The 12,751-nt window shown below is 44.3% G+C and overlaps 1 protein-coding gene across 3 annotated transcripts in view; it reads left to right on the forward strand.

Moving 5' to 3' along the window:
* Nucleotides 1-12,751, forward strand: part of mthfd1b (methylenetetrahydrofolate dehydrogenase (NADP+ dependent) 1b) — a 99,561-nt gene that overhangs the window by 35,908 nt on the left and 50,902 nt on the right. For all 3 annotated transcript variants that reach the window (XM_059648917.1, XM_059648918.1, XM_059648916.1), the window contains exons 7-8: nucleotides 4,000-4,136; nucleotides 9,703-9,814. In XM_059648917.1, coding sequence (XP_059504900.1) covers nucleotides 4,000-4,136; nucleotides 9,703-9,814 — 249 coding nt within the window. The remainder of the gene's footprint in view (nucleotides 1-3,999; nucleotides 4,137-9,702; nucleotides 9,815-12,751) is intronic.

Genomic DNA, 12,751 nt, shown 5'->3' on the forward strand with positions numbered 1-12,751 from the left:
TTGACACCAACACCTTGATAACATGTTATGATCTCTCCACCTTAATTAGTTTGCAAAGTTTTGAATTACTTATTACTTTGATTAGATCCTTAGTGTGCGACTATTATATCTATCATGTTATTCCAGTCATTTTAGTTTGTCTCCAGCTCCACCTTATTTTTAATTTTTTGTAATTATCTCTCTGCCTCACTTAATCAGATTATAGGCCATCCCTTTGCTTGTTATTCAGCTGTTGACACTTTAGTCACACAATTTGATGCTGTTGAACACCTGCAGAGATCTATTATTTGACCCCTCAACACTCCACTCACACCATTTGTATGATCTTTTGATCTCTCTGCCTATAAATTCTCTGCCTGTGTACTACTCTCTGCCCCTTTGTCAGGTTAAGTGAATGCTCCGAAAGCTTGTGATTTCAAATAAACCTGATGGACTATAACCTAGTGTTGCCTGGCTTCCACACATCCCTGGACACTACTGGGAATTTAGCATGGCCAACCCACCCTAGCCTGCACACCCTTGGACTGTGGGAGGAAACCGGAGCACCCGGAGGAAACCCACGCAGATACAGGGAGAATGTGCAAACTCCACACAGACAGTTGCCCGAGGGTGGAATCGAACCTGGGTTCCTGGCGCTGTGAGGCTGCAGTGCTAACCACTGTGTTGTTCCCACTTTATTCAGTTGCGTTGCCACTTTCAGGAAACTATTGATTTGCACTTCAGGGTCTTTCTATATGTCAGTGCTCCCATGGATTTGGTCATTTACAGTATACTTTTCTCTTGCATTTGACAACTCAAAATGCATCACCTCACCGTTGTCCAAATTAAACACTATCTGCCAATTCTCTACCCAAAGTTCCAACTACCAATATCCTGCTCCATCCTTTAATATCAATAGACAATAGGTGCAGGAGTAGGCCATTTGGCCCTTCGAGCCAGCACCACCATTCATTATGATCATGGCTGATCATCCACACTCAGTATCCTGTTCCTGCCTTATCCCCATAACCCTTGATTCCACTATCTTTAAGAGCTCTATCCATCTCTTTCTTGAAAGTATCCAGAGACTTGGCCTCCACTGCCTTCTGGGGCAGAGCATTCCATATGTCCACCACTCTCTGGGTGAAGACGTTTTTCCTCAACTCTGTTCTAAATGGCCTCCCCCTTATTTTTAAACTGTGTCCTCTGGTTCTGGACTCACCCATCAGCAGAAACATGCTTCCTGCCTCCAGAGTGTCCAATCCCTTAATAATCTCGTACGTCTCAATCAGATCCCCTCTCAAGTGTATACAAGCCCAGTTGCTCCATCTTTCAACGTATGATAGTCCCACCATTCCGGGAATTGACCTCGTGAACCTACGCTGCACTCCCTCAATAGCCAGAATGTCCTTCCTTAAATTTGGAGACCAAAACTGCACACAGTACTCCAGGTGCGGTCTCACCAGGGCCCTGTACAGCTGCAGAAGGACGCCTTTGCTCCTATATTCAATTCCTCTTGTTATGAAGGCCTACCAGTCCTTCCTAACTCCCCACAAACCTACTAATCAGACCACCAGCATATTCATCCAAATCTTTTATATTATAAACAGAAGACCCAGTGCTGATCATTGTGGAACACCACTAGTCACAGACTTCCTGTCAGAAAAACACCTCTCCGCAACTACCCTCTGTCTTCTATGACCAACCAATCATGAATCTGACTTGCCTACTCACTGTTGGATTCCATGTAATTTGACCTTCTAGACCATCGTAACATGAGGGACCTTGTCAGAAGCCTTGATAAAGCCCACGTAGACATTATCTACTGCGTTAGAGATAGCAAGAGCTGCGGATGCTGGAGTCAGAGATGACACAGTGTGGAACTGGAGGAACACAGCAGGCCAGTTCTAAAGAAGAGCCCCGACCCGATCTGCCAACTTTCCTGCTCCTCTGATGCTGCCTGGCCTGCTGCGTTCCTCCAGCTCCACACTGTATTCACTGCCTTACCCTCGTCAGTCATCATGGGGGTGTGTGTGTGTGTGTGTGTGTGTGTGTGTGTGTGTGTGTGTGTGTATACAGAGTGTGTGAACAATACAGAGGCAGAATGTGTCCAGACTGCAGGAGTCAGCATTTCTCTTTGGTGAAGTAAGAGAGCTAACCTCTCCCACCGTTGGCCATACTATGAGCTGTTACCTTTAACTAGTTACTGAAAAGCAGCCATTAATTTATCAACCACGTATGGGTCTGGAGTCACATGTTAGGCCAGACCAGGTAAGGATGACAGATTTACTTCCCTAAAGGATATTGGTGACAATTTGACATTGGTTACATCGTTAAGTTTAGGCTGGTTTCCTCATTGAATTCAAATTGCACCATCACCCATGCTGGGATTTGATCTAATGTCCCACCATCTTTGGGAGAAGAGTGGCAATATAGTTTCAAATCAGGATGGCGTGTGCTTTGGAGGTGGTCATGGATTTACCAGCCTTATTTTCCTGTGATAAGTTAAGACAGAAAACACTGGATGCTGAAGATCTGAAACGAAAACAGAAGTTGCTGGAAAAAACTCTGCACGTCTGGCAGCATCTATGGTGAGAAAGCAGAGTTAATGATTCAAGTCCAGTGACTTCAGAACTCTAGATCCTTCTGAGGAACAGTGACTGGACTTGAAGTGTTAACTTTTTTTCTTTCCTCTCTCCACAGAATGGTGCCAGACCTGCTGAGTTTCTCCAGCAATTTCTATTTTTATCTTTGTTTGATGGGAGTTGCAAGTTTGGGAGATAATGCCTGAAAACAAAGCCGCTATGTCAGTCCTGTGGACAGGGCGCATGGCGCCGTGGTGTGAGTGCTTGAGATTGCTGAATGAGATGGTGATTAAGCGCGCTGCTTTGTCCTGGATTCCGTTGCATGTGTTAAGTTATTGTCAGAGTGACGCTCATCCCAAACAGTGAGTTAAGCATATTGGAGAAACGTGACAAAGTGGCTGCGTGTCCAAGCTCTGACCAGTACTGAATAAGTTTGCTGTTTATGAACTCGGGCTGTAGAATTGTAGCCACCTGATCCTGGCCTCGGCTGGCGGGTTCAGGTTTACCGTGAAGTGTCGCAGTCAGAGTGCCACTTTTTTTTTGAGGGAGACGGGTCAACAAACTACTTGCTTTAGTGTCATTGGGAAGTGGGGATGAGAGTGGGGCTCGGGTAACTGTGTTAAGGGGGAGATATAGTGATGGTGTCACAAAACCCAGGTTAGATAGAAAGAGACTCCAAGCAGGTGGGTTGTAACCAGAGAACACAGGTTTAAGGGTAAGAGTGGGGTTATGCTGTAAGGAGAATTGCCTGTACACAATGAGTTGTCATGATCTGGCTTACATTTCTGCTCAAAGTAGATTCAACTTCAAATTCAGGCAGCATGGAAACAGGCCCTTCAACCTAACTCATCCATGTCCATCAGCTTCCCTAAACTGAATTAGATCCATTTACCAGTGTTTGGCCTATATTCCTCTAAACTTTTCTTACCCATGTAGCTGTTCAGATGTCTTTTTTCATTGTTGCAGTTGTACCTGCCTCAATCACTTCCTCTGGCAGCTCATTCCATAAACACACCACCCCCTCTGCATGAAAAAGTTGGCCCTTAGGTCCCTTATAGGTCTTTCCCTTCTCACCTTAAAACTATACCCTGTAGTTTTGAACTCCCCTAACCTGGGGAAAAGACCTTGGTTATTCACCTTATCTGTGTCCCTCACAATTTTACAAACCTCTATGAGGTCACCCACTCAGCCTCCTACGCTCCAGTGAAAAAAGTCGCAGTCAATCCAACCTCTCCTATAACTCAAACCCTTCGGTCTCAGTAACATCCTTGTGAATCTGTTTTTTTTTTGTGCAGGGTCATGAGATTGATTGGGTATCTCTTTGAAAGAGCTGATACCAGCACAATGGGCCAAATGGCCTGCTTCCTGTGCCCAATAGATTTTGTCTCCAAAACCCACCTGCCTTTCTGAATGATTTCTGTCTCCACTGCTGCAGGAGTGAAGCTGGCTGGCTCTCGAGCTGTCGTTATTGGAAGGAGCAAGATTGTTGGTGCCCCCATGCGAGACCTCCTGGTGTCAAACCACGCTACTGTAACCACTTGCCATTCTAAGACAGCTGACCTGCCAGGAGAGGTATGGAAAGCTGTAACCACAGCGATCAGTGGAAAGGAGAGTGGGTCGTGAGTGGTTGGAGCAGCTCACTTTTTGAGACTGGATAAGGTTATCACTAACACACTGTCAGGCCTGCTGGGACAAGGGAATCCAGGAAAGAAAAGTGGTTGGTGACTCAGACCATGTTTCTTCCCCTTTTGCCAGTTGATTGGAGGAGATGAGGATCTACTTTCTTGAAACACTCTTAACAGTGTTCCCCTGTGGCAGGGAGCTGGGTACGGAAACATGGAGCAGAATTTAATGGAGTTTAACTGGGGTTCAGCTCACCAACTGGGGAAGCTGTGGGAGACCAGTGTTGCTTGTGAGGGCTAGGCCCTCCTGGACCAAGAGCCTGCCAGGAGACATTTCACTAGCCAACGCCAGGCATTCCCCAGCGGTTGAAAGTCTTCTCTTCTTAAACACACGAAGTGTGCAGCAACAGTTTAATTCTTAACTTTTCATCTTTTGTGTTGAAATTCCTCCTTAGTCTCCTCCCCCATGCCCAGGCATCCACAATCCTCTCTACCTCTGTGTTTGTCTAATGTTCTTATGCACCTTCCATTCCCTTCTTCCTGTTATTGGTCACCTCGGTCCAAACCTCTGCAACTCCCTCCCTAAACATCTGCATCTTTCTTCACTCACTTGTTACAACTTCGCACTTTGACCAAACTTTCATAATGCGATTGGTCCCACTAATTCTTCTTTGTGGTTCACTACAGATTTTCCTCTGAAGGACCTTGTGATGTTTTTCTGCATTAAAGGTACTATATCAATGCAAAGTTTTGTTGAAGGAGGCAGGGGATGGGCTGATAGCAAATTATTGTGGGAACAAATTACTGCAGCTGCTGGAATCTGTACTGAACACAACAAATGCTGGAGATTGCAGCAGGTCAGGCAGCTTCCATGGAGAGAGAGCAAGTGAATGTTTCGAGCCTAAATGAGTCCATCAGAGCTGAAGTGAAGTGTGGAGGTGACAGCATTCATGCTATACTTTGGAGAGGTAGCATGGGGGTGGGCTTAATGGGCATAGGGTGCTGGTGGAGAAAAGATGTTGATACTTCAGATTAAGTGATCAGAATGTGAGTATGTAAATTATTAAGCGGGGGGGCAACCTCTTGCCGACTTGAAAGTGCTACAACTGGTATGGGGGAGGGGAAGATATGATAACAAGCTAAAAGAAAGGGAAGAAATGGTTCACGGTTAAAAGATGTTGAACTCAATGTTAAAGCCCAGAAGGCTGTAAGAGTGCTTAGTCTAAAGATGAGACAACAAGGTGTGGAGCTGGATGAACACAGCAGGCCAAGCAGCATTAGAGGAGCAGAAAAGCTGACGTTTCGGGTCTAGACCTGAAATGTCAGCATTCCTGCTCCTCTGATGCTGCTTGGCCTGCTCTGTTCATCCAGCTCTACACCTTGTTATCTCAGATTCTCCAGCATTTGCAGGTGCTGCTATCTCTAGTCTGAAGATGAGATATTGTCCCTCCAGTTTACACTGTGATTCACTGGAGCACTGCAGCATGTTATGAAGTTGAGGTCTATCCCTCTGAATAACTAAAACCGAAACGTCCGGAGAATCTCAACTCGTCCCATAACCTGTTAAAGAAAAGTGTGAAAAGTGGTATAACCTGCCTGTCACTCCTCTAATCCGTCATAAAGGGGAGGTTAAATGAAATGATCGAGTAACAGTGTACTTATCTAACTCTAGCAGTAAACAGATTAACAGAACTGTTAACAAACCAAGATATGGAGGTGCTGGTGTTGGACTGGGATGGGCAAGGTCAAAAATCACACGACACCAGGTTACAGTTCAGCAGGCTTATTTGAAAGCACTAGCTTCCAAAGCTCTGCTCCTTCCTCAGGTGTAGTGTGGAAGAGGGGGGTATAGTGACACAGAATTTATAAGCAGAAAGGTAACAAACCTAAAAATGGCCTGCTGACCACCTCCTGTTGAATCGTTAATCAGTTAGAAAGGAGATACCGGTTTCCATTGATCAAAATGCAAATACCAGGATTTCTTTCAAGTCATTGCCCTAAGATAATTGAAGATTTTATCAGTGCGTACAAGAGGTGATATCTCAGGTCAGCCAATGCATTTTAGGTGAGAGGCCTTGTTTAGAACCTGAAGCCAAGCTGGGTTTTTTTTGAACAAAATAGAATGTATTTGCACATATACAAACATCTGTGTGAGAGCGAGAGAGTCTGTGTCTGTGTGCGCACTGAAGAGAGAGAGAGAGTGTGTGTGTGTGTCTGTCTGTCTGTTGGGGTGTTATTTTGTTGGAACAGCATTCCCTACATCCACCTCATGCACTATAGCATTAGTCCTCCCCATTCTATTTCTACATATGCCCGCCAACAAGCCTTTCAATTTACTTCCCTGTACCTGAGACAGATAGTTTACTACCCTATCTCATTTTTTAAGGACTTCCTCATTATTCAACTTATTCTGAGGCACAGCAAAATCCAAATTATCTGGATATTATTCCTCACTCTGAGTATCACTAACTAATACCTGTTTATCCGGTACCTTTCCCTATCATGGTAAGGTTTCAAACAAGTTCACCTTACATACTCAATAATATTTTTTCCTATCTGACATCTTTACCAGACAGCCACTCTATAATCAACAAGTAATAATTTATTAACCTACCTGTAACAGTGAGCAAATTAACAGAACTGCTAACAAACTGAACAATCCCACCTTGACTATTAACTATTCACAAATAAAACAAAATTCTAATGGTATGCTGTTCCAATTAATAACAGTGCCACTTACATAAACCGAATTAAATTTTAAAAAACTTAAAAATTAGTCCCTCGAAATTACAACCAGCTATGTCTTCCAGGGTGTTTGGTCTCCACTGATCTTCAGTCAGGAACACCTCTCTCCATTGAATTCTTGCATCAGGAATATTAGTTAAGAGTGCTGCTGTACCTTTAGTCAGATGATGATTTTCAGAGAGCTTACAGAATTCTCTGAGAGCCAGTGATTTTCTCTTTAGGACTACTGGCTGTTAACTGTAACCGATGGGAATTGCTGTCACACCATTTTCAAATGCCCTCTTCTTTTATACCTTTTGATGACCTATCAATTTCTTACAATAGGATTAGTCCTATGTTGTCAAAACCATCAGATTTTAAATTTTAATTGGCTTTTAGTCTCATAAGTTTAAATTAATTTGCTGATATTCAAAACTGGTTGCCTTAATAACAAAACAAGGCTACTGCTGGGGTTGCTAACCCCACAACCTTTGATACAAATATTGCAATTTCAGGAACTCTCTGTGCCTGCTGCTGCTCACAGACGTTTTCTTTAATCTCCAGGCCTAGAAAAAGCACATCATCTTTTAAAGGGGCCATGCACTCTTTGTTCCAACCCCCACCCCCCCAATCATTTTACAGACAAATTCTAACATCCTGCCTTCCAATCCACAAGTGCTGTACCCAACTTTGTGGAAAGCGTGCCGAGGACAGATAAGTGGGCGTGCAAGCAGGATGCTGCGTTAAAATGACTGGTTATGAGTGGTGGGGGGGAAAGGTCTTGCTTACACACAAGCCGGACATGTTCCGCAAAGCAGTCACACACTCTGTGCTTGGTTCTCCAATGTAGAGTTGGCCAGATTAGGTGCAGCGAATACAATACACAGGATTGGACAAGGTACAAATAAAATCCTGCTTCACGTAGAAAATCTGGTTAGGCCCTTGGACTGTGAGCAGGAAGAAGGTTAAGAGCAGGTGTTAAGTTGGAAGGTGTGGTGGGGGAGAGAGGGGTGGGTTGGGGGGTTGGTTGTTGTAGAATGGACGAGGGTCTCCCAGAGGGAAGGGTCCCTGTGAAATGCAGAGGTGGGGGAATGAGGGGAAGATGTATTTGGTGGCGTTCTGCTGGAGATGCCTCAAATGCTGGAAAACGATCCTTTGAATATGGAGGCTGGTGGGATGAAAAGTGAAGACAAAGGGGACCTGAACATGCTGTTTTGAGCGATGGGCAGGGACAAAGGTGGAAGCACAGGTGTTAGGTCAGATGTGGTTGAGGGCCCTGTCAGCCACAGTGGGTGGGAAACCACGGTTACGGAAGAAGGAAGCTGTGTCAGCAACACTGTTATGGAAGGTGGTATCATCCAAACAGATACGACGTAATTGAAGGAACTGGGAGAATGGGATGGAATCCTTGCAGGATGTGGGGTGCAACGGACTATAATGAAGGTAGCTATGGGAGGTAGTGGCTTTGCAGCAGATGGTAGTGGACAGTTTACTTCCCAAAATGGAGATAGAGAAATCAAGGAAAGGAAGGAAAGTGTCAGAAATGGACTGTGAGAATGTTATAGAGGGGTGGAAATTGGAGGCAAAATGAACAGTTTTCATGGTCCTGGCAGGAGCATGAAGTGGCACTGGTAGGCAGCCTGACCCCTGTGATCTCCAGCATTTGTTGTTTTTAGGACCACAAATTATTGCCTGTTTCTGCCAATGCACAAGCCCACATTGCAACCAGCTGATTACCAGTGCAGATCAGATCCCATGGTTTCTCACCACGTTTAAATGTTTCTGGTCCTTCAATCCCTTCCGCATTGAATCCATGGATCTACTTGCCTCCAGCAGGCAAGGTGAGGTCAATAATGGAACCTTGTGATCTTGCTCACCAGAGCAGTCTTTGCCATTTGTGCCAGTGTCAAATTGTTTTGTTCTCATGGAACCCAGTGCGTTGTCCATTGTCCACAACGTCTTGCCTCTGCCAGCTTGCCTTTGGTGTTATCCATCGTAGTTAGTGCTCTTACATCAACATAGCCTCCCAGCCCTAATAAGCACTGGAGCTATTCACTTCAGTATTAAAGATCTACATTCTCACAACTCTGTAGCTTGAGAAGTTTTGCCTTAAGCCCCTACTGATTTATATGAGTCACAGAATTAGAGTAATCTACAATGGTCCATTGTGACTGCACTGATTCCTCATTGAGAGGTTGTAGTTTTAGGATAAGGGGTAGCAGATTTAAAACAGATGAGGAGAAATTATTTCTCTTAAAAGGTCATGAATCTGTGGAATTTGCAACCCCATATTGTGGGAGATGCTGGGACACTGAATAAGTTTGAAGAGGAGATAGACAGATTTTGAGTTAGTAATGGGTCAAAGGGTTATGGAGAGCGGGCAGGGAAGTGGAGTTGAGGCCAAGATGAGATCAGCCATGATCATTTTAAATTGCAGGCACAAGGAGCTGAAGTATCTACTCCTGCTCCAGGTTCTGATGTTCTTATTGCCAATCTCCTGCTTTTGGCCCTGTCACTTTACTCACTCTTATTCTCCATATAACCATCCAGTGCCCTCTTTAATGGTCAGTTGACCCTACCTGAATTAGTAACTGTCTTCTATTGAGCGCATCTAGTTTTAGATTCATCTCTGAGAGGAAACGTCTTGTCTGTGTCAACCCTATTGACCCCCTTCACTCCATTAATTCACCTCTCAGGCTTCTCTTAGAAAGACCATTGAGTCCCAGGTGTGTTTGTTTGAACCTTGTTACTGGCTGACGATGTAAATCTCGAAGTACCTTCTTTCCCTTTAGATTGGGAGGGCCGACATTCTGGTGGTGGGAGCTGGTAAAGCTGAGATGGTGAAAGGAAATTGGATCAAACCAGGTGCTGTCGTCATCGATTGTGGAATCAACTACATTCCTGGTGAGACTCTGATTAGAAAATTATTTACGCATCCTTTTGCTTTATTTCCTTCCTCCCTTTTAATGATCGTAGACCTCAGTCCCTCGAAATGAGGATGAAAACACAAATTTGCTCAAGGAAGAGGAGGTTTTGAGACAGACAGTTCTGCTCTCTTTCTGCGTTCCTCCTTCTTTTTGGTGAACTGATATGAGCAAAGTGAGCTCCATGACTAAACTAAATCAATCATCTGTTCATCACCCTGCCTGAAGAGGAACTTACATTTCAGTAGTGGAAACAGGTGTCCTAGCAATGGACTAGATCTACAAATATTGTCGCTATTATCATTGTAGATGATCTGCCTCAGTAAGTGATGTTGCGTGGGAGTTGACCAATACACTGGGGAATCTCCCCTGCTCTTCATAGATAGAGACCGCAGGAGCTTTAACATTCATATAACCTTCAGCATATTTGTTACTTCTGGTTTTCAGCTCATTCAACCTTTCCATCAACTCTCACCAAGCACCATTCACCCATCACCCTTACTGTGTTCATTGACTGACATTGGTTCCTAGTCCAGCGACAGCTAAGTTTTAAAATTTACAACTTCATTTTTAAACAGTTCTGTAATCTTCTCCATCTCCGCAATCTTGGCATTCCTCCATTTCTGGCCTCTCGGGTATCCCCAATATTAATCGCTGTGTCATTTTTTTTCTGTGTCTTCAGCATCTCTCGCGCTCTAAACCTCCCCGCCTCTCTACCTCTGTACCTCACTCCCTGGGTTTAAAACACTAGATAAGCTTTTGATCATCTAACCTGTTAAGGTTTCTGTAATTCTGTCTGATAGTCACCCCCTCAGAGCAGCTTGGAAACGTTTATGAGGTTTCATGCCACTGGGCAAAGTTCAGTTAGCTCACTTAGCTGGATGGCTGGTTTGCAGAGAGATGCTAGCAGCATGGTTTCAATTCCTACCCTGATTGAAGTCACCTTGAAGGACTATCTTTCTCAACCTCTATCCCTCACCTGAGGTGTGGTGACTGTCAGGTTAAACCACAGCCAATTATCGCTGTCTAGTGAGAGAGCAGCTGTACGCTAGGTAAGACTATGGTCTCTTCATTATACAAACGAACATTGTTGTTTCTCGAATTACACAGAAACAGGTCACTCAGCCCAATGTGTTGGTAAAGCTCCTTCCCTTCCTCTGTATCTTCCAGTTTCTTGCTCCCTCACTTATTGATCTAACTTTCTTTTATTTGTATTCTTTCTTGGAATAAAGAATAGATCTCCCCCCCACCTGTTGTACAGGGCATTGATGAGACCATGTCTGGAGAACTGTCTACTGTGGTGGATCACCTTGTTTAAGTAAGGATATTAATGCATTGAAGACAGTTCAGGGAAGGTTTACCAGACTAATACCTAGAATGGGTAAATTGCCTTACAAGGAAAAGTTGGCCAGATTAGGCTTGTGTCTGCAAGAAAAGTGAGAGGCGATTGATTTGAAACCTATAACATCCTGAAGGGTCTTGACAGGCTGCAAGTGGACAAGATGATTGCCCCCATGGGAAGATCTAGGCATCACTGTTTAAGAATCAGCTGTCACCGATTTAAAACTGAGATTATGTAAAAAATTTTTCTCGGATAGTTGGGTATTTGGAACTCTCTTCTGAAAAGGTGGCAGAACCCTTGAACATTTTTAAGACAGAGGTAGATCGATTCTTGGTGACTGAAGGGTAGAAGGTTATGAAGGGTAGGTGGGACCATGTATTTGAGGTTGCAATTGCCTCAGCCAGTGGCTGAGCATGCTCAAGGGGCTGAATGTCCTCCATCTGTTTGTATGATCATATTCAACTCTACAGTGTAGGACAGCTGGGTCAGAATCATCAATCTCTGGGTTCCTGAAAGTGTTTCTCCTGAATTCCAGATTGAATTTATTAGTGACTGTGTCCCATACTAATAGTGGAAATATCTTCCCTATGTCTATCTCTTCAAACACCTTCACAATTTTATATGCCTCTATTGGGCCACCTCTAAGCTTTCTCTTTTCATGAGTGCAGTGTGATTGGGTGAAATATGGATTTCTTTATCCATATAGCTTCTAATGAAGCCACAATGTTCCAGGTAAGATACTCTGACCTACAGAGTATGTCACACCTGGTGTCTGCTTTCTCCCATCTTATCTCAATGACTGTCTAATTATGTTTCCTCAGTCCAGTTGGATTGGGTAAGTGGGGTGGTGGGGGCAGAGCATTGGGCAGAGGCAGAGAATTATTCTTACTGTATTATTTCAAAGGGGTTATGGATGTCACTGGGATGGGGGTGGGGGTGGAAGTAAACCTGTGGAGAGGAGGGCAGAAGGGTGCAAGTTGATATCAGGAACTGACTGATGTTACCTGCATGCTGTGGATACTCGTTCACAGGAGTGGACTTTCTGTGTGTCAGCAGTGGAGACTGAGGCCCTGATTTTCCTTCATGGGATGTAATGTGCCCTTCATGGGATGTAATGTGCAAAGTTGGGAGAAATACTCTCTCTTTAAACTGTATCTTCAGAAACTGAGCTACTGTTCTGGGGTCCCAGGTTCAAATCCCACTGTGGCAGGTGGTGGAATTTGAATTCAATAAAAGTCTGGAATTAGAGGTATTCATGTCCCAAGGAGAAGGCATTGCCCTAGTGGTATTATAGCAGTACTGTTAATCCAGAGACGCCAGGTAAATTTCTGGGGTTCCAGGTGCAAATCCTGCCATGGCAGATTGTGGAATTACAGGTAACCATGTACCCATTGTCAATTTGTCAGGGAATACCCATCTGGCTCACTAATGTCCTTTAGGGAAGGAAACTGCCATCCTTACCTGGTCTGGCATACATGTGACTCCAGACCCACAGAAATATGGATGACTCTTAAATGCCTTCTGGGAAATTAGGGATGGGCAATAAATGCTGCCTGGCCAGCAACACCTTCACAT

The sequence above is a fragment of the Stegostoma tigrinum genome, chromosome 10 (assembly GCF_030684315.1).
Source record: "Stegostoma tigrinum isolate sSteTig4 chromosome 10, sSteTig4.hap1, whole genome shotgun sequence".
NCBI lineage: Eukaryota > Metazoa > Chordata > Chondrichthyes > Orectolobiformes > Stegostomatidae > Stegostoma > Stegostoma tigrinum.